Source organism: Maylandia zebra, linkage group LG14 (genome assembly GCF_041146795.1).
Source record: "Maylandia zebra isolate NMK-2024a linkage group LG14, Mzebra_GT3a, whole genome shotgun sequence".
NCBI classification, from domain to species: domain Eukaryota; kingdom Metazoa; phylum Chordata; class Actinopteri; order Cichliformes; family Cichlidae; genus Maylandia; species Maylandia zebra.
The window spans coordinates 29124741-29147417 of NC_135180.1; the positions used below are offsets into that span (position 1 = coordinate 29124741).

At 39.4% G+C, this 22677-nt stretch overlaps 2 protein-coding genes across 2 annotated transcripts in view; both read right to left on the reverse strand.

Moving 5' to 3' along the window:
• The window catches only part of traf4a (tnf receptor-associated factor 4a), a 36856-nt gene extending 32707 nt beyond the window's left edge, over positions 1-4149 (reverse strand). Inside the window, exon 1 of the mRNA XM_004558204.3 lies at positions 3644-4149. Coding sequence (XP_004558261.1) covers positions 3644-3786 — 143 coding nt within the window. The 5' untranslated portion in view covers positions 3787-4149. The remainder of the gene's footprint in view (positions 1-3643) is intronic.
• A 3158-nt stretch (positions 4150-7307) lies between these two features.
• Positions 7308-21919, reverse strand: nek8 (NIMA-related kinase 8). The gene is made up of 15 exons (XM_004558205.3): positions 21819-21919; positions 18164-18369; positions 17009-17241; positions 16789-16920; positions 16138-16346; positions 15929-16008; positions 15649-15833; positions 14982-15129; positions 14417-14493; positions 13488-13605; positions 13228-13378; positions 12208-12371; positions 11084-11236; positions 9303-9461; positions 7308-7461 (listed from the first exon to the last, which is right to left on the reverse strand). The coding sequence occupies exons 1-15, from the start codon at positions 21863-21865 to the stop codon at positions 7433-7435; spliced, it is 2091 nt and encodes a 696-aa protein (XP_004558262.1). The 5' UTR covers positions 21866-21919; the 3' UTR covers positions 7308-7432.
• Positions 21920-22677: the final 758 nt, after the last annotated feature.

The window sequence follows — 22677 nt, forward strand, 5'->3', positions numbered from 1 at the left end:
CTGTCATTTGTGATCATCTCCGTTCTTCTCATGAGGAATTTGGTTATTAAGCACGTATCACTCACCACATAGCGTGTTATAACCCAGTTATATTGCGCCATATAAATTTCTAAATAAATCTGAGGGATTATTTCGTGAGAAAGGATGATTAACGCTCCAGCAATGCCATGCATTTGCTTACTTGTGGCCTATTGTGACAGAGCAGTGGGTCTCCGGAGATGATGACAGAGCCGTCCATGTGAAAGCGGGCATACTGGCCAAGCAAGCCTGGACTGGATGTGACATAGCCCTCAATAACTTCAGAGACAGGATCAGCTGAGTTGCACAATGGGCAATGCATTAGCTAACTACTGACTGTCAGCCTCAATAAACTTGAACCGTGCTCACAAAAGGCGCACACGCTCGACGGCCTCGACTGGCACACTTCGTTAATTAAAGAGGTGAGAACGAAGCCTGTCAGCTGTTTCATGACGGCGGAAGAGCTGCTAAAACACTATTTGCTGTTCACGTAGATGTTTATTTATGCTTTAATCTACCTGGGAAGTGGAGCAGGAAATCTCCTTTGAAGCACGATCAGAGTTCCCACTGTGAAACAGTGTGACCTTGTACGTCATTGTGATTCTATTATTATAAATCTGAATGTGGAAACAGTTTATTTAGACATCTTAGTGCCACTATCACACATCTCTCTTCATGAAAAGCTCAGAAAATAGCTGTTTTAAGTGGCTCGTAACAAATTTGGAGACATCAGGAGAAGTTTATATACATTATTCTGCAGTTTTTAGGCCATTAATAAAGAGATTTAATTATCTGGTGTAAGATCATATTTGTTAATAAGTTGGAAATAGAGTTTTAACCTTGTATACAATGGGTGCTAAAAAAGTCTAACACCTAAGTTTACTGATCAGAGGTGTAAATACTTTTAAGTATTGAATGATAAACAGATCAATGGCCAACAGATGACCTGTGAACATTAGTAAATATTGATAAAACGACCACCCACATTTTAGCTCCTTTACTCAGGATTTGTTGTTAAAGAGGAGATGCACTTCCAGTAAGGCTCACTTGATGTAGGTCATGTAAACTGTACAGGGAGGAATCATATTATGTGACATCTCTACCACGCAGGGGCACAATGTTACTCAATTTAAAACTTTAACAAGTTGAGAAACTTTAGTTAAATTCAGTCAGTCTGTGGGAGTTAAAGAAAAAAAAAAAAAAAGAGCGTAAACTGGAGGACGAACATGGAGGCGGACGGGATGAGGCAGACAAAGCGTCGGGCCAAACTCATTGATCAGCAGCAACACTGTTCCTCCCGCGCTCCCTTTGTTCAGCACTCTTTCTGCTTTTCAACCAGATGCAATCTGCTGCTGTTTAGTAATCCAGAGGAGGCTTCCCGATGACTCAAAACACTGCAAACCAGCAGCTCACGACAAACTAGCTAATATATTCATAGCGTCAATCCACCTCTGTGCTGTCACTGTGTTCTGACACAGGAAGCCTGACTGAATGATCACCAAATAAGACATCAGTCTTTCCTGAAAGCAACTGGAACTTACAGAGAAGTTATCCCAGTTTCCCTCGGGGTGTCTTCGTGTTTCATCAAGTAAAACCGAAGACTGGTCTCAGCTAAATAGCTGATTTTATAACTGATGTTAAACTGCAGATCAGCTTGACAGGAAAAATGACAAACCAAGAAACCGCAGCATTTTTATGACTCATAAAACTACATTTGAACAATTATAATGTGACTTTTAACTATAGCAAAGCATCAGACACTGGAGACAGTCGTCTTTAGGGTCTCAAACAAAAGCAACTTTGTGTTTTGTCTTTCTCGATTTATCTTTCCATTTAATCACTGCAGCTCAGATTTGAAACATCACAGCAGCTGTCACCCATATCCCATCCAGACTCCATAACATAAAAACAATAGAATAGTCTGAACAAAGAGACCAGATCTACTTTTATTCAAATCTGATGTGTGAATTTAGTTTTCAGCCTACACATGAAACAACTAATGATCATATTTCCAATAATTCAAATATTTAGCACAAAACACTACAAATGTTCTTCAGTCCCATTTCATTCACTTGAATCTATTACGCCAGCAAATTCTCAAATTGAGGAGGAATCAAGTTCTGACGGCACTTTTGCTCAAAAAAAGAAAAGAACAATGTGGTAATCAGACAGCTTTTCCAAAACAGTGTGAGTCACATTTAGACCGCACTGTACAGATTTAAAAAAAAAAAAAAAAAAAAAAAAAAAAGGGAAATAAAAGCCAAACTTATGAATGACAACTCCCACAATCAAGTCTTTAGACCTTCTAGTGTGGAGGGCAACGCAACTGTAATACACAGATCAGATCTTTTATTTAATCGGCTACTCTCTGTTCAAAAAAGCAAACAAACAAAAAGTTCTCAGTGTCTCATAGTCCACAACCAACAGGGAAACAACACAAATCGAGTTAAGGTAAAATGAGATAACACAAAGAAAAGCAGGAAATTTTAAACCATTTAAAAACAGATATTTTGGTCAAAAATTAGATTTTTCCCTATCATCATCATCAACTACAAATTTTACTTATCAGTGCACCAAAATATTTCAAGGTTAATTTTAACCTTTAAAATAATTTTTTCAGTTTATAAAAAAAATAATTAAGTATTAACTAAATTTGTTAACTGTTTGTTTCCTGTTTTAAATCTTTGTGATGTGGCTTTTAGGGCCAATAGTGCTTTTCTGCACACATTTTAATGCAACTAAACATCACATAAACACAAATCAGAAGTCGACAATCTGAACTCATCTACTACTTTACATGGTGACACTGCAGCCAATCAGGCTGGAGAAGAAGCTCCTGATGCAGGTGTGTGTGATCTGCAGGTAAGCTGTTGGGGGATTCTGTGTATTGCTTGAGAGTCCTGTAGGTGTAGTGGGATAATTAGCAACAGGGCCATCTTTGAAAGGAACAAAACAAAGACTCTGTTTGTAGGGATCTTAACACTGAGTCCAGTGTTGAACAGATTAAAAGGTGAGGAGGTCTGCCATCCTGCTGACCTCTGAGCGAAAGGTCCCTCAGTGGCCCCCAGATGCCCCCGACCAATGAACCACTGTCTAATCCTGGACTCCAGAACATACTCAAAAAACACACATACACAACCCACGCAGACTCATCCACCCCAGCCCAGAAACACAGACAGGATGGGGAGGCAGGGGCCCTCTGCAGGCCACAATCACCACAGCATGAAAAATTAATGTAAAAGGGGGGGAAACCCCCAAACTTTAACATAAAGATTACACTCGGAGAAAAAAAAATCTGCACATTTATGAGTCTAAGCGATAATTAACAATGATGAAATATTATTCCAGGCTAAAGCTGCACATGCAGAGAGAGAAAAAACACACCTGACATCAAGAGAAGGAGGGTTAAAGCCAGGCATTGTTTACCAAGCCTCATATTGTGTTATTGCTCTGGGCAGCAGCTACACAATAGACCAACATTAATGCAGACCCAGGCAAGACGGAAGAAAGGTGAGCAGGGCACACCTTTGCTTTTATTTACTGCTGCTCGACCGAAACTACGCCAGTAATTTCCGGTGTCGCCTGCAAAGAGGTGGATCCCTGTGCACACAAACACACAGCATACCTCAGAAATTCTTGCAGGCAGGTGTCACAGAAGCGGTGTCCACAGGTGGACACTTGGACGGGCTCCCGCATCGCTTTGCTGCAGAGCGGACACTGGAAGCGTCTCTTTGGCTTCTCCAGGAACTTGTAATCAAACCCGGGCATGGCTGCAGGTTCTGTCGCTTTTGTCGGGCCTTCGGCTGCAGGTTAAAGGTACAAATGTCCTCTCGATCCCCCCGCAAACGGGGCTGTCTAGCTGCGCTGCCGTGAAGCCGATGAGGGGTTCATATCACGTCCCTTCCGCCGCCGACGGATCGGGCTCTGCAAATTCGTCCTCCCGCAGTGCTCAGCTGTCTGACGGCAACAAAGGCTGGACGGTCCGAGACAGGCTGGAGAAACGGTTCTCCCTCCGCAGTGTTTATGTTGGCCGGCAGAGCTGCTACAGCTGTGCGGATGACTCCTCTGGTGATGCAGAATTGACACACTGAGAGCAAAGCAAGAGCCCTCCGTCTGTTTAGGTGCACCGAGTCCCGCCTCCTCCTCCTCCTCCTCCTCCAGGCAGGAGGAGTCAAGGAGCTGAAACGCTCTGTTCACACCATTTTATCTCTGTGATCCCCTCTTTATGAGGCTTTAATCGAGCCTTTGTCCGGCTACAGTGGGCTCTCATCGTTCTTTCATTTCACATTTGATAATTATCAATGTTTATTTATCAGCTTAGACGCCATCAGGGGTCCACATAAAGTGTCGGAGAGTGATAATAAATAAATAATTAAATAAATAAATAAAAAACTAAACATACATAGTGCCAGCTGGTGAAGTCACACGTGAGAGAGGTTTCGCAGTAAAGATGTAAATTAAATAAAGAAAAACTGAATCCAACTCAGACACCTACAGCACAGTCAGAGGGGAGAGGCGCCCCCTGGCGATGGAGCAGCACACCAGTCTGGTATTATTTCGTTTCAAGCTTAAATGTTTCATATAAATGCTTCATTAAAAATAACCCCTGACGTCTGCTGTTATACTCATTAAAAAAAATAAACATCCGGATGTCATTTCGTTCACGGGGTCAATAAAGCGCACAGCTTCACATCTGGATCGGTTTTCACCTGCTGTATTGCCACTGGATTACATCACCATTACATCATCACACAGGACAACAAAGGCAGCTGAGCCATGTCCCCAGAAAAGGTGAAATAACTCGGTGTGTTTATAGTATTAAACTACATATTAATGACAGCGTAAAGAGGAGGGTAGAGGAGGTTAATGTTTCATTTTTTGAAAGTCTGTCTTTTTAAATGTTCTCTATTGGAATAAAAGCCACAATACAAGAAAATGTCACTGTGAGTCAAATTTAATGTGAATGTAAATATAAAAAATACATGCATATTTAAAAAAGCAGCAGTGGAAATGAGCATTTTGAGGTGCTTGTACTTGAAACTGTTTTCTGTGATTATTTTGGTTTGTTTATATGGATATATATATAAATATGCATTAAAATCTTTATCAGAGGTGAGTCTTGGCCCACACTTAGAAGTGACTACCTGCTTGAAGTGGAACTAACAGTTAGTCACAATAGATCAAGGAATTTTTGGAACGATATTTCAGCGCTGTGAGACATCTTGTGTCATCAGAAATACCTATCGAAGTGAAATCAGACATCACCTTGATGTTTACGAGAAAATATCACAAACTAATCCAGATGCAGATTAGTAAGTAAAATTGATTTATATAGCGCTTTCTAAGAAAAGGAGTCACAAAGTGCTTACAGAGTTAACAGGAGAAAAACAAACAAAAAGAAGAGCAAAATGCACACAACAGAAAAACAACCAAATCTCTGTCTGAGAAGTTTAAAGCTTTCTAAAGAATGCCACAGATTCAAGCGTGTGAAGAAAGAGTGGTAAGCTGTTCCACAGTTTTGGTTTTAAGAGACAGTACCCATTTAGATTTTACACGGGTACAGAGAACCACAAGAAGACCTCTATCAGCCAGCCTAAGGATTTGAGTAGACAGGCGATGTAAGTGAGGGCCTCACCTCATAAAGCCATGAAAGTAAGAACCAAGATTTCAAGATGATACCTAAACGTGACTGGATGCCAGTGCAGATGCTGTAATGATGGGGTGATATGAGAGAATTTGAGAGCGAGTTACAATCCTTGAAGCAGCATTTTGGACAGATTGGAGGCGATTAATAAACGCTTTGGCGGACAAGAAAATAGAGCAGTACAATAATCCAAGCAGGAGGTGATGAAGACCCGAACGAGCATCTCTTGTTCACTTTTTGAGCAATTTTTTTTACAGTGAACAAGCAAGAGCCTTGATGTGAATATCAGAAGTCAAACATCAAAAATGATCTCAAGATTGTGTTGTTAGCTTTTAGGGTGAATGAGAAAGAAAACGGATATAGAGGTATATGCTTTCTGGAGCGGGAAATAGAGACATTTGCTTTGTCTGAGTTAAATTCAAATATTTTTCATCCAATCATTAATTGAATTGAGACAGTCAATCTACCCCTCGTCTCTGGAGAGACAGAACTTCCAGCCTAAGCTGAGCTGTGCAGTCTCAGACTGCTCTCAGCCTAAATACAGAATATAATCATGTAACTGCAGATGATCTCTGGATTTACTATTGGAAATGAAGCCATGCAGCAGCATATAAAGTACTTCAAACTGACCCCACTTTGCATTATTAGGACTTCAGGTTCTGTGTGCAACTTTCTTCAAATCGTTCATTATTACAGGTTCAAGTTTACATTGACTGGCCCAAAAAAGGTCCTCAGCACATCCCAAAGATTCTCAGTGGGGTTAGGATCTTACTGAACCTTCAACCCAACGGAAGACCCTTATTTCTTTAGTTAAATTGAGGCGGTGTAGTTTGTCTTCATTTACTACAATGGGGGTTTTTCAACATTGTGGTATTTTCATTTGTTGTTAACCCTTTTCAGCATGGTTGTGTCTGCATCAGAGTGAGGCATTGAATGAAATAGTTACTGTACTCTGAACACTTTGGCAGGTTTTGATTTTGGTCATCACATGAACAGTTTTCACACTGTTCTGTACAGCAACATGATTTCAATGAGTTACAAGGACAATAATGATAAAACTGTGAACTTCATCTGCTGTTCAGAGTCCTACACTGGAATGAAAACAGCCCAGCATGTGCACCATTTCCTGCTGCAGTCAGTAAACAGTCTGAAATCTCCTTTCACTCCTCTCATTGAACTGCTGTTTATCTTACAAAAGTGAATGAGCGAACAAGCGAGTGGTTTCAGACACAGCTCGGTCCGTCGTTATGTGGTTCGAACACCGCTGTAATCCAATAAATCGCAAAGTGACCACTGACGTGGTGCTGACTTCATTTGTCTGATGAACGCTCAAGTGGCTTCATTCTTTTCGTTTCATTGACCGGCTGCTTGAGAGAGCTCAAACCAGTTTGACCTTTTAATGGTCTTTCTTGTGCTGACACTGCACATGAGAGCGCACAATAGCTCACTGCATGAGCCCAGCCTAATGACTTCCTGTAATCTAGCTTCAGTATCTGTGTTGCAACATTCCTTTCACCGAACTGATGTGAGATAAAACCTGCAGCAAGGCTGTGACCTTTTTTTGTGCTTTGCATCATGAAATCAAACCATTGAATGAAACACCTGAAAGAAAAATAGATAGAGAGAGAAAGGCTGAGGCTGCAGCTGGGGTTTGAAAGGAAATCTTTCTAAATTCAGCACAGATGGGTCTCTAGGAGGAAGCGGTCCTCCTCCACAGTCTGCTGTCGGGTCTCACGATGGCCGCAGAGTGGGTTATTTTTCAAGACGAGATCATCTGGAGATGGCCTCCTCGAGCAGAGCTGAAGCAGAAACAGAATGGCAATGTCAGTAGAGCTGAATCAGGTGCAAGTGTTTGACCTAATTGGGAACTGGTTCTATCTTCTCTCCTTTAAATACAACAGTAAGATAAACAGCTTTTGGTTTTTGTACTGAATTAATCTGAAGATGCCACCTTGGCTTGAAATCTTCGCTACATTTTGACATTGGTTAGACAAAATATTCATTCATCCCACAAAGAAAACAATTAGCAGGTTAATCGATGAATGAATTGAACCAGCAGCAAACAACTCGTCTGTTGTTGCACAAAAAGTATTAACCCAATAAATCAGTGGGCCAATAATGAGGCTGACAGTTAAATGAATATCAGTAAGAGCTTGTCATGTTTTACAGGAGGTCTGGTAGTCCTGACTAGTCTAATGGAAATTTTAACACTGCAACAGAGTGATTCCTGCTGTCCAGATGTTCCGCTCTCTTCTTTCTCCATCTGCTTTTTCACTCATGACTAATATAGGCAAAAATACGACATAATACAAAAGAACTTCAGGTCTTATTTGTTTTTAAATTTAGGATCAATATTACAAATTTTGGAGAAATGGTCTGCAGTGCTGCATTTTCTTTGGTATTGTTTAATCACAATTACTACTACTGGGCTACTGGACCAGAAAAACATGTTTGCTTTTCACAGTGACTCCACAGCTACATCTGCACACAATTATCTACATTTTCTCTGTTCATTGTTTAAAGTAATTAATAATTAATTAATTCTGTCTTCAAGTAATTGTTGTGAAGACTTTTGCCTTCCACTCACAATTTAAAGCTCACATTAAGAATTTAAGTTCCTTTCAGAGGTTTGTGAACTAATTTTGTGTTAAATTAAATTAATTCTTTCCTCCTTAAGGAAAACTTTAAAACCTGGTGATTTTGTACTTGTGTGTTTTAGCTTTTGACCTTCACATATGTGTTTCCTAATGTTCACCAGATCCTGATCACTGAAACATTGTTCAAGCATGTGTCATATCATCCACACACATCAGGTCACGTAGAGAAAACATTGACCTACATGACGAACCATTCTTGTTGTCCAAAAAAACTATACAAACAATTTTATCTCTCGACTCTTAGAAAGAAAAAAAAAAGCTTTGCATGATTCAGAGCTCAAAACAATCCTTCTTTATCTTTATACTGGACCTTTAGGACCACCCTCCGTTTCTTTCCATTTCTGTTGTTTAATGTTGAAGTGTTTGAGTTAGAAGGGTGAAACTCACTCACTTGGGCACTTGTGCAATGGTCTGTACTGTAATCTAAACCTCTCACAGTGGTTGGTCTCTATATATCTGCTGCTCAGCTCAGGCCTGAGAACCATTTAAACAGCAGCCCTGCAGCCTGTTGCTGGATTACCAGCATCTCTGTCACTTATTGAATTCTGATGCAGTTTAATCTTCTCTAATTCTGCAGCTGTTTTCAAATATAAAGTGGAATCCAAGCCCTCAGTTTTGTACCATCACTGTTTATACTGCCATTTTCTGTTCCACTCCATAGACCTCTGTGACCTACAATTACTTTTAGTGTGCAGATAAAAATTATATTTGTAGCATAAAAACTAGTTTCTTGTGTAAACAAACCCCCTGGCACCCCGTCTGTAAAAGATGGAAGTACTCCACATTTTTCGCCACAGCTGAGCTTTCAAACTTACAAATGAGTCCTTTCACTATTGTACACAGATGAACATGCAACTCTGCTGATGTTATCGGGGGACCTTGTCTCGAGTTAAGCTTGTCTTTCATCTGGGGAGTAGTGATATTTCACCACATCCCAACATCTCACAGAGTTTGTTAACAGAGGGTAATGAGTGAAATATTACGTTTCACTGCCAGCAGGGTGTTGCCATGACAACAAGCCACCGATGTCACCGCGAACGGGTGACTTTCATCGAGCTGCACTGGCTTTGGTATCCCAGAATCCTCCTCTTTTCTTCCCAGGCGGCCACGGGCCCCCTTGCCCCACGTGTACACCTCCCCTTCTGCAGAGAACAGAAACAGAAGAAGAAGAGGATGGTCACCAAATTGAGAGTCAGAACCCCAGCATGCATTAATTCACACAGGTCTTTAACTGATGGCTCCGTGGGTTTATCTTTGGGATGGCGTGAAAATAATCCTGAACAAATGTGAAACTTGCTGAAGAATCTACCGCAATGATCATCTTTATCGGCTTTATTTTGGAGTTGACGCTATAAACCCACTTCTGACAAACTTGAGATGCTGTCCAAAGAGAATCCAATTATTTGCAAATCTCATAAAACCCATATTTTACTCATAATAGAGCATGGAAAACATATCAAATGTTTAAAGTGACAAAATGACGATATTAAGAAATATATTTTGAATATTTTTAATTTAATCATAGAAATGCATTTCAAAACAGTTGGCATTGGGCAAGAAGAGGCTGGAGAAAGTAAGTGGTACTAAATAGAAACGGCTGGAGGAACAGTACGGGTAGTTGTTTGCAAATCATTAGTTTAATCGCCAACAGGTCAGCAACTAACTGGGTATAAAAAGATCATCTTAGAAAGGCAGTTTGTCACAAGTAAAGATGACCAAAGGTTCACCAATCTGCAAAAAACTGCATATACAAATTGTGAAACAATTTCTGAACAATGTTCCTCAAAATTAAATTGTGAATCTCTTGTAATCTGCAGTAAATACATAATCAAAGATTTCAGAGAATTTAGAGAAATCAATACGGAATGTTTATGACTGTCGAGCTCTCAGGCTACCAACTCCTAGGTCCCAACTTTTTCAGAATTGGTGTTGTACATTATAACTGTGTGGTGACACAGCCAGTCAGAGTCAAATTGAGATATAATAAAATACCCATGTAAAGCAGCTAAACAACAGCTATCAATGAAATGTGGTCTCTATCAGATTAAATCTAATGTTATCCATTTCAAAATCCTAGTTGACTTCCTTCTTAAGTTATCGATTTGAAATCACCCGTTTTTTTCGTTGTTGTTTTTTTTATAGTTATACCTATGGTATCAATTTGAAACTCCTATGTCAGTTACTGCATTCACAAACTTGGGACTCCACATCACCTACCCGGCAGGTTGATGATAATACCCCATCAGTCTTTTACAGCTGAGAGGTAAAAAGAAATGTCTAACAGTAATTTATAGTTTCATTGGCTAATATAATTAGACATGGTAGTTCTCACCGTTTATGTTTCTCTGGCATACCAAGCAAGTCTCCCTTGCCAGAAAAACAGATTTGGCCTGATTGCAGCTTAAGCTGTGTGTACACACACTTTTCTCCTTCTTATTGGTTCCAGTAATCCAGTCAACTCTCAAACTGTACTACATCCCCGGCCCATCTTCAACCTGAACGGCAGCCAGAAAAAACTGAAAGCCCCTTTGCAGGTGTGCAGGGTCTTCAAAAACTTCAAGACGTGATATTTACTCTTTTCTACTCATAAGTATATTAACCTGATATCACACTTTACTTAAAACTATATTGCAGTTTCCTCTGTCAGCCATCCAACATATTTTGAGGATTCTTGTTCACAAAACTCAAGTCTCAAAAGAAACGTGGTTCAAAAAGAAATCTGTTGCAATGTTACAAACATGACTCAATAAATGCATCTACTCACCAGATCCTATGGCTAAGGTGAAGGCGTCACCACAGGCAGCCACAGTGATGCCCTGCAGGCCAGACACTTTGCAGGGGGCACGGCTGCTACGTCGGGAGCTGGAGCCAATTTGACCGTGCTGGTTGCTGCCAAAGGTGAAACACTGACCATTTTCTGAACAACGAAAAGGTGGAGACATAAACCAAGAAAAAATTTAGGAATTACACTTGTGGTGAAATTACTTTGTTAGCAGCTTTTCCCTTGTGCGGATAAGAAAAATTTACGTTTTTAATGAATTGCAGTAATATTAATTTTTGTACCGCAGTTGCCTGACAAGGGTCTGCGGGGAAAAAAAGAAAGAGGTCACAGACATTATTCAGGATTCTTTGTTGCATCCCACTAAACCCAATGCTGTCAAAAGCAAGGGAACTACTGCAGTTTTGTCAGGGCTAATCTCTTCAATCTTTCTGGTTTCTGTTTTTCTAGTCAGCTTTAGTCTGGGTGCTAACCAATCACATTTGAGCAGGTTCTGGATGCAGATAAACAGACTGTATAGATGCAAAAAGAGGAAAAACATTTGCCGTTAAGCAATCTCTAACAATCAGCTATTTAAAATATCTGCTCCTCTCTCTATTTAGTGTTTCTGTGTTCCCCTCAAATTAGTTTATTTATCCTTTAGTTGTGTTCTTGATTAATTTCCTGCTTTATTCTGATACCTAGATTTCTCTTGTATCCTGCTTTGGATTTTATCCCTTGTTTGTTGATCATCTTGATAGTTTTCACCTTTGTCTGGTTTCCCTTCTGTTTCTCATTTCCAATCAGCCCTCTGTGTATAAGTAGTTCTGTCTTCCTCTTTGTCAACTCATCTGTTGTACCACCTGCTTCTCTCATAAGGTGCTGCTTCTAAGTCATGTGCTTGTTGGCAGTTTTTGTACTTTTGGATTAGTCACCCTTTTTTCCTCCCTGGAACTTATTGTCAGCATGAAAGTAAAGCTTGCTTTGTGTATTACTCTGTGTGCCAGTCTGTATTTGGGTCCACCTTTGGACTTAAACTTAACATACAAAGGCACTCGCAAAGAAATGCTATAATAGCTACAAACGAGACTCTTTCCAAAAAAGAGAATAATATTGTGAATTTCTTGAACCTGTAACAGCGACAGAATGCGCCGTTCCAATGTCAATGTAAACAATCTTCTCAGTGTTGAGTGGGGCTGATTGGACTGGAGTGTAAGAATGAACTTCTTCCACTTGATTCAAGGGATTCGGTTCCTCTCCAGCTGTGATCATATCCAGGCCAAGCTTGTTGAACCTGAGTACAATAAAACAACAAAACAAACATTTTTAACAGACACAATGCTGTAGTATTCGTCCAAATCTTAAGTGTTTGTTTAAGCATGCATACATTTGAGAATATAAGACTGTTTGTTTCCTGTAAACAAACACATTACCAGCACTCGCTCATAAGTATCGTTTCTTTTTTGCCTTTTGGCTAAAAGCTGCAATCGGTGAAATCCAGAAAACAAATCTGACATTATGTAATATAGAAAAAATCCCAAGTAGGCAGACGTTCCAGTCTAGTTTGCTATCATGTGTATCAAGTTTCTATCCCGTTGGCTATGAAGTCTGTTAAGTTTCATGGTATATAAATAGTTCCACCTGCTATTTTTGGAACACTTTGATGAATATCGTGCAATAAAGTTCTTCTTACCCATCAATGAAGAATAATTATCATTTAATGCCAGTAATCTTTTAGTTTCATATTTATCAAGTATTCAATACATGTTTAAGGTCTGGAGCTGAGTTCACTGCTACTGTGTATGTATTTCATGTCTGTAAGCCACAGAAGTGTGAACAAAGCTGTTTACTACTCTTGCCCTCTCCTATTCACACATACATCCTCTCTGAGAGAGCGGGATTAGCGCTGAGTGAATGCAAAGGCTTTGTCATTTTAAGAGAATGCTGTCTCACACGTTGTGCACTAGGAAAGTACCTCTCTGACCTTTTAACCTACCACCATCAACCCACATGATCGAGTTTATAGAGTGAAAAAATGTTAGCATTTTTTACGGAAACAATGAGTGAAAACGTTGTCTCAGCGTTATATAACGCTGCTCATCACTTCCTCATTTTTGTCACACTTTTGAATCAAGAACCAGAATAGTCACCTGTTGCTTCCACATGCCACAATGCTGTGCTGGTTGCTAATAATCATGGAGCAGTCAACTCCACACACCACCCTCTGGGCTTCAAAGTCGCCAGGTAAACACACTTGCTGTGGAGAGTTATGGGTGTCCTGGGTGCCGAGCCCGAGGCGACCTTTCAGACAGAGACCCAACCATTAAGCTCTGTGTTGAGATGCAGCTGTCATAAACCACACAAGCAAACACCAAAAAGAAGAAAATAAAAACTGGTTTGTTTACTATACCATTGTCTCCTCTTCCCCAGGCAAAAACTTCTCTTTCATTGGTCACAGCGAGAACATGGGAAGCACCGCAGGACACCTGAATGAGCTCGTAACCAAGCAGGGCCTCCACTATCTTGGGCTGAGAACAAAAACAGTGTCATCAATGAAATGAAAGCTTTTCATCAAAAATCTGTAGGGACGTTGCGCCCTCATAGCATTCATTTAACTGTATAAAATGAAACTGCATCATTCTTGGTTGAATTCACTCCTCTCTCTCCCTTTGTTTCCTGTCTGCTTCTGTACTATCTATTGCCTAATAAATTTTAAAAATGTCTTTTTAACGACCATCTCTTTCTATAAAGTCTTTTAATTATTCATTCATCCATTATTATTTCATTGTTATCAATTCATTGTACATGTTAAGGCACGTCTGCTTTTAATGTGTGCTTTTCTGTAAAAATATGAGGGAGAGCACATCAAGCCATGAAAAAAAGACATTATTTTAACACTGTGAAATTGCAAAACACACACAAGCTTGTGTAGAAGCGTGTGGAATGAAGTCTAACCTGTCAGCTTTTTAGGACGACGTCTGTATTTTTTTGCTCCAGTGTTCCAACAACCCAGCTAATATTCCAGCACATTCACCACTAGCTAGTGGGCATCATGTGCGCTGCCTCCTGCACACTAGCTCTCTCACCTAAACCACACAGTGTTTCCAGTAGTGCACTGCTGATTAAATGGTATTATAGACTAACTTCAGGGTCACAGAATTTCTACTGATTGAGAGATTTCTTTAACATGTAATCCACCTTTATTAATCTAAACAAGTTGATTTGAGTGGAATTTACAAAGAAGCTGTTGCCTTTAACTGTATTACTTTTATTAGGGTATACCTAATTTCTTACACTGGCAGCTATCATTGCATTTACTAAGGCATTCAAATAGTGTACCTGTGTTACATCATTGAAGTTCCCGTGTCCTAGACAGCCGTTGCTTCCACTACCAAACGTCATGATAATGCCCCTGTCTGCAAATTGGAAATGAAAAGAAGGGATTAACAGGACTATTAGTTGATGAGTGTAGGTGTATTCTTACAGAGGCCAACAGAATGCTTCTAATCCCCATCTAGGAAACACTAATCTGCAACACAACAGTGAAAACTGATGAAAGAGACATGAGCTAAGAGAAAAGAGTCTTTAATCCTGTGTTATCGGCTTTGTGGTGTTGGATGGGTTGACAAAACCCTTCAAAAACACGCTGTGAGTGTACCACAGTGTGAGAATGAGAGAAACAACCATTCCTAACTGCCAGGCAAGCATGAGGGTTATGTTCAGGTAGATTCACAATATCAAGATAAAGAGATGGTTGGCTGTATCCAAAGTTTGCACTCAAACACCGGTTTAGTGTTTTAGGGGATGAGCATAAAGAGATTTTCTACAGCACAGCTCCTAACTAAACTGATTGGCACGGCTGTGATCTCTCTGATGGGTATCCAAAGACAAATGGCCCACCTACCTGTCATGCAGGTGGTAAAGAGATCACCACAGGACACAGACTTGATGGTGACTCCAGACTGACCCTCGAGGAAGCGAGAAATAAACTGAGGCTGGATCTGCTCCACCACACCAGGAAGACTGGCCTCAGAGGACCCCACTGATGGAGCCTGTGACAAAAAATGTTATTAGACTAAAGTGAGCAGAGAGTCTCTTTATGGCAGTAACAGAATAAGAGGAAATCACGAGTCTGCAATATTCAAGCCTTCCAGATGTTACTTTTAAAGTATACAAATACCCATGTAGAGAATTTATGCTTTTCCAAGAGTATCTTAAAACTCAAAATATGGATAAAAAAGTGCTAAAATCCTTCAATCTGATGTTGTCTGTTTAGTACTGTAGCTTCTCCAAGCAACCATAACAATGCTGTCCTGTAATATTGCTATTTGAGTCTTTAAAACTTTCTGGGATTTTCTTGTTTGCTACAACAAGTACTGGCTCATAATTTCTTTCAGCTATATTTGGACGTTTAACAGTGGAAACATCAGCAAGGCTGAGGAGAGCATATCAGATCAAAGCTGCTCCTTTTGCACTGTGTCAGAGTTACAGGGAACATTTGTACTTCAGGAAAAGCAGTCAAAGTAAAAAAAAAAAAAGAAAAAACAAAGAACACACACACACACACAAACCTCCCATGTAATCAAACGGCCAGTCTTGGTCACACCCATCTTTTGAGTGCGGCCCAGAGAGACCTGAAGCACTTCCGTGTTGAGCATCGGGAGGCGGAGAGGGGTCGAGATGCCACTTCCCCACGTATACACAGAAGACAGCGGGAGGGAATGCACCTTTCCTGGTCCTAAACCAACTGATCTGTCTGTTTCAGCCCAAAAAAAGCAAACAACAATTTTTGTAACTGACGCTATCAGTCTAGATCAGCCAGTACTATGGTCAAATAACTACATGCTTCACCTCTTGACCTGTTGGCAGGAACTCTCCCTCCTGGTCTACCTTGAGGACCAGTTTGCACCGTAGACAGAGGTTTCTCAATCCTGGAAGAAAAGAAGATATTGATAAAGACAGAAGTCACTACACAAAACATAATAAATCTCAATCTGACATCAAAACTCTTGTAGTTAAAATAATCTTATTTCATTATTAATTAAGCAAAAAGACTGTACCTGCGCATTTTTACATTTCCTATATCTGTGTAGAGGTTAAGCAGGGGCCTGATGCATATGGGGAGAGCCATTATTTCATTGAGTTGAGGCCGTTTGGATGGATCCAAATTGAGCATGTTGAGAATTAGCTGTCGGAGTTCTGGGCTGTAACGGTCTGAGATCGGAGCAAAGGTGCCGCTCATGATCTTCAGAACGAGGGCGGGGAGATTCTGAGAGAAAAATGAAGGAGTGAAATCATAAGATGCATCACAGATTGATGTGAAAAGCATAATCTCTCATCTACCCTAAATCCTTGTCAAAACAAGAATCTTTCACAGCACTAAACCGCAGTGTAATCGGTAGTGAAAACAGACTTGAGCAAAAGCAAAAAAGATTTGAATGAATTATTGATCTGAGTGGATATCAGAAGCAGTAGCAATCTGTTTGTGCTTTAAAGTGGGACAACATGCGGGTGCTTTTATGAAATATTCTGAGAAATTTTAAGAATCCCCCATTGTGTAAACAGAGTAGCTCTAATGGTTTGAATGCCTTTGCACACAGCAAGAGTTTATAATTTATACATTTAAGGAGAAGAAGAGTAATGTAAAAACAATAATGCAGTATTATCATCACACCCAAAATGGGACAGTATAAAGTATATGCTCTTATTACAGCAGCCTCAAAGGCTCTCTTGAGGCTTGCTAGCTCATACAGCACACAGCCCAAAGCCCAGATATCACTCTTCTGGTTATACGGCTTTCCCTCACACAGCTCCGGGGAGATGTAGCAAGGGGTCCCGACAACCTGTAACAGGAAATAAAGGAGGTTTTAATTCCATTTCAGAATGCAATTTAGAATTCTAAAAATGAAGGGAAGAGGTAAGACGATTCACCGTGTAAGCTTTGCTTTTGCTGACGAGGATCTTGGAGATGCCAAAGTCTCCGATTTTGACAATCATCTGGTGTTTGTCAAGAAGAATATTCTGAGTCTTGAGGTCCCTGTGCAGGATGAGCTTGTTGTGAACATGGTACAGGGCGAGCAAGATCTGCACAAAGAAGTGAAGGATGGTGTCTTCGTCCAGTAGCGAGTTACAGCGCTTCTGTATGTAGTCAGCCAGCGTCCCACCTGCATGGAGAAAACATGAAGGGAAGAATAAACAACACAGATGACTTTGGTTTGTTGGAACCATAATGGAAGTTACTATGTTGGTCTGAGTAATGAAATGATATTACAGCCAATTAACATTGGATTTTAAAGGCTTTAAAGGGCTTTAAGATCACAGCAGGTGACCTTGTTGCTCAAGTGAAATGTTACTGTAAGCATTAGAAAAAATAAGTAATCCAGCCATGTAAATAAATCACATCAACACTTTTATCTGCAACAAATAGACTTTTTGGATGTTTACAGCCGCAAAATCTGAACTTTAACAAAAACTAAAGTCCATGTACTTTTTCAATAATTTTCTTTCATGTGAAAAAATATGACAATAAATCCAGGCAGGATATATTTACCAAAAAATCAAACAAACTACTGCTAGAATAGTTGGAGCAATGACAAAGAAAAGATAATGAGTGAAAAATGCTCATAAAACACCAAAATATGTAAGGTTTTATATCTGAATCAAAACAATGTACGTGCACCAATATCTGTAAGCTATGGCAGTTCCACTGGCAAAACAAGCTACTTAACCAATCACAAATTGAGAAAATGTCATTTAGAAATGCATTGCAGAACTTTAGAGGCCTTGGCAAAGTCCTCGTCTTTAGTATGAAAATATAAAGATCCAAGCCTCATGATTTTAGGTTTTTGTTTTGGTGCATTTGTGCAGAAGGCTGGCCTCACTAATGGCAATCTACATTTTTTACATTATAGATAAACAGATTTCTGAATTGTAATACTATCACACAGCCTCATGTGGTATTCCCAGGCCTAACATGATGGGAACCAGCAAAGGTATGGAGCCCTGCAGGACTATATCATGGGAAAAGTAACATGCTGTACAATTAACAAAAGGGAGATGTGTAATAAGATATTATAGCAAGGTTACCTGGAGCATATTCCATCGCTATCATTAGGGCCTTGTCTTCCAGGAAGTTCTCATAGTACTCTATAATATTTGGGTGGTTGAGCAGTTTCAACACCTGACACTCGTTTTGTGCTGCCAGACGCTCGTCTCGTGACATTTGCTCCACCGGGATCTCCTTAAGGATGACATAGGCCGCGTCGCTGCGCCTGCGGCACAGGTGAACAATCCTGACAGCAGAGCAAAGTGAAGAAGAATGAGAGATACCGTTTCCTGAATAAATATGAGCAGGGTGATTTGCTGAAGTTTAGATTTGACATTGTTAACTCATTCACTGCCATTGACGTCTATAGCCGTCAATTGCAGTGAATGAGTCAATGGGTTTAACTCATTCACTGCCAATGGCTGGCAGTGAATGAGTTAAGCTTTGGCACTGATTTATTACACGTTACTCTCTGGGGAAGCGATAATGTGAACCAAATAAACACAGTAACACAGTAAAATAACCTCAATATTTAACTTAAGATTTTTAAGCTAATGTGAGACAAAGTTGTAAAAGAATAGAGAATCTGAAAAATCTGACCCTTTCACAGCATTCTGTACTAACCTTTAAGAACTACTCCCACACATGGCTGGCACAGAATAAAAAGAGAAATAAATGGAAGGGACACAAACACAGTGCATGTCTTCTTAGCATATAACCTGACTGGATTCTTTTATGTAGAAAAATAATAACACTTTATCAGCCGATTTAACATCTGGGCTCAAAAAATAACTCTGCCATGCTGTGGGATCAACATTGTGTTCTATTCAAATAAAGTACTGACATAAAAGTACAGCTGTGCAGATCAGGACCTTGTGACTTCCCACCTCTGATGGATTATTTAAGTAGTTATAAATAAACTGCAAAATGAGCAGAGCAGCTCAGGCTCGGGATAAATCCACTTGATGTGCATTATTTATGAAATGTAAGCAGCACAATCCCATGTCTCATTGTGCAAACATCAAACAGGCCATCTTTTAATGACAGTTTTATCATTCAGATGTGAAGTATGACCAACACCAATTCAAAGTGATATGAATGTACAGGTATGGAAAACAAGATTTCTTTTTCCTGCCTCTATGGTATTTTGATCACAAGTTGGAATTCAGACAAATAGAATGAAAATAATAAATGTCAATGTTACAAATGAAATTTCTGCTATATTTGGGTTAGATTAGTTGATTTTGTTTCAGAAGACATCAGAAGCTTTCTCCATCTGTGTACCTGAAAAGTATATTTGATTTGTGTTACAGTCCTGAGGTTTCTGAGATGTTACTGAAAATTGATTTTTTGGAATTTGTTGAGTTTCGGTTCCTATTTTGATTGGATTGTTATTCTAGTCTGCCCAGTGTTTCAGTCTTTGTGTCCCCCTGTCTCTATGATCATCTTTATTGTGAGTCTTTTTGTCTGGCTTTATTTATTATGTTTTGAATGTTCAATTATTTTCAGTTTTGCTTTGATAGTCAGATTACTCATCTTGATTCAGTTTTTTACCTCCTGTCTGTCTTTACTTGCGTTTGATTACCTTCAGCTACGCTTTGTTCCCACTGCCCTCTCATCTCCAATTAATATATATATGCTGTGGACAAATAGTCCAAAAAATTCTTTACCTTGACCTTAATGGTCAGGTGTAATGGACACTATAAGGAAAAGAGAAGGACGGTCCTCAAAGAATCCAACTTTACTTACACTATACACAGCTTCTTAAAAATGTGATGGCAGATGTTGTGGATTTTCAGAAGAGTGAAGACAACAACTAAATTTTAAACATGTTTGTGTCATGTTGTTTCACACAGTCACATAAAAAGAGAACCACCCCTAAGAAATACAGTAAAACTTCATTAGCAAGGCTGGACATTTAAATGAACAGGGACATGGAGCTCATAAAGTGTATACCATACCAGTCAAAATGAGATTATTTACTTCAGTCATATTTTCTGATGATCTAGTGTAACTCAATATAGCTCATAATCTTTATTTATGGAGCTTTTCCTACTTATAAAGCTCCCTTCTTCGTGTAAAGCAACAACAAGCAGATTTTATGACAGTAGCATAATATTGATCATTTAAAAATAAGCTATAAAGGTTTAGCACATAAAATTGAAAATCACACATAAATATGTGAATTGCTTTTTCTTAGTACTTAGAGAATTCAACCAGCTCCGATTATGCCTGCAATGTTTATTCTTCCAGGTCACTTCATGCAGAAACCTTCCTAAGCAAAACCGACTCTTTGACCATCTTTGACCATCAAATTAATATTTATTCATATGTGACATGGTAGTGTTTTTGTCATTGGCTATAAAGTTTGTGATTGGAAAAATAGTTGTAGTGTTTTATGACCTCTTGGGGTTTTTGTTTATCAGCTAAAATTATATATCTTCATGACACTTAAAAGATTAAAAGTTTCATTCAATTTAAGACTTCAGTGCCTCTTTCATAAAACACTAGCCAACACATATTCTTTTTCAAAACTCCAGAAAAACTCATTCAATTAGTTGAAGTTTAATATAAAAAAAATTAGAGTTAAACTTTGAAATTCAGTTTGTAGGCGGGTTACAAACTATTTACACTCATTTGTCATCTTACCCTGTCATCTGGACCAACTAACACTATATTACCAAAAGTATTCAGTCGCCTATCCAAATCACTGAAATTTGGTGTTCCAATCACTTCCATAACCATAAGTATATAAAATCAAGCACTTTGGCATGCAGATTGCTTCTACAAACATTTGTGATAGAATGGGTCGCTCTCAGGAGCTCAGTGAATTCCAGCGTGGTAGCCTACCGTGATAGGATGTCACCTGTGCAACCAGTCCAGTTATGAATTTCCTCACTTCTAAATATTCCACAGTCAACTTTTAGTGGTATTATAATAAAGTGGAAGAGATTGGGAACAGCAGCGGCTAAGTTGCTTCCTGTTCCAACATGACTGTGCACCAGTGCACAAAGCAAGGTCCATAAAAATATGGAAGAGCAAGTTTGGTGTGGAGAAATTTCACTGGCCTTCATAGAGTCCTGACCTCTACCCGACAGAACACCTCTGGGATGAATTAGAGCGGAGACTGGGAGCCAGTCCTTCTGTTCCAGCATCAGTGTCTGACCTCACAAATCCGCCTTTAGAGGAATGGTCTAATATTCCTATAAACACACCCTTAAAGCTTGTTGAAAGCCTACCCAGAATAGTTGGAGCTGTTATAACTGCAAATGCTGGACTAGCATAAAATTAAACCCTATGAATTAAGAATGGGATGTCACTCAAGTTCATATGCGTGTGAAGGCAGATGACCAAATACTTTTGACAATATAATGTATATAGGGTTTGACCGAGGGTGGTAAACATTTTTGGTGACTTTGGCAGACTTTAACACTCATCTGACCTCTACATGCCTTTCAGATAGCTGGTTTTTAAAGTAAATAAATCGCGTCCAGTGCTCTGTTACTTCTGGTAACACGTCCTTCTCCGTCGTCGTCTTCTTCGCACGTTTGACGATTTCCGTTACTTCTTTTTAAGGGGAAAAATTGTTTTCCTCTTTCGCTCCTGACAGCGCAGCGTTTACAGACAGGCTGATGTGTGTGACATAAAAGAACTTTTATAAATTACATATAAAGTGTAAGTATAGCCAGACGTTACCCGAAAGCTCCTCTTCCAACAACTTTGATTTTCTCATACTTCTCCATCGCTGCTGCGCCCAAACGTTTCCGCCGTTTCCAGGCAACCCCTCTGGCACCACGGCAGCCAGCGAGGGACAAAACAGACGGATTCCACACAGTTAGTACAGGAAGATACCAAACAGACACCCCCTTTTTTTTAAATTATTTTTTCAGTCACGGTGAACATTGTTTTAAATTATGCTTACACGTATACTTTAATACAACGAAATATGGTTATGTTTTATCTATATTTTATTGGAAGTACTTCATAATACCTACATAAATTGTAGTTTCCAAACATTTTCGATTTGCTGTATGTACTGCAAAACAAAGGAGTCACAATTTGCGGTTTAAAAGAGAAGAGGACAAAAACTACACTATATAAATATTTGGGCATTTTAAAGTAATAAGTAGCATGAAACATTTAGAAACAAAGAAATTGAAAATAATATATTATTTATATATTATTTATTTGTTTTTGTTTGGTTTTCCCATTAGAGGAAATTGTCCTTTAGAAGAAACGATAATGTTTATCCATCTTAAACGGTAATTATACAGTATTTTTAAGCACAACGGCTGTGTAGTGGTTTCCACATTTCCTTGACAAGCGAAAGGTCACTGGTTTGATTCCACTTGAAGACACAAATCACCTTTGGGGTTTTGTCAGGAAGGACATCTTGCATAAAACTGCAAAATCACGCATGTGGAGCTACCAACTGTGGTGACAACTGTTGAGTAAGGGAATGATTGGAAGTAGCTGTCAAGTGCAAGAAATGTATTACAGCTTAGATCAACCTGCTGTTATTACACTGTAACTACCTAATATTTAGGGTGAACCT

What these genes read in the sequence shown, in the direction of transcription:
- nek8 (XM_004558205.3), bottom strand. Translation starts at nt 21,865, where the DNA reads ATGGAGAAGTATGAGAAAATCAAAGTTGTTGGAAGAGGAGCTTTCGG. An exon ending in GCAAAAGCAAAGCTTACACG is followed by an intron (nt 16,921 to 17,008) that starts GTGAATCGTCTT and finishes TTCCTGTTACAG; the next exon opens with GTTGTCGGGACCCCTTGCTA. An exon ending in AGAGAGCCTTTGAGGCTGCT is followed by an intron (nt 16,347 to 16,788) that starts GTAATAAGAGCA and finishes TTTTTCTCTCAG; the next exon opens with AATCTCCCCGCCCTCGTTCT.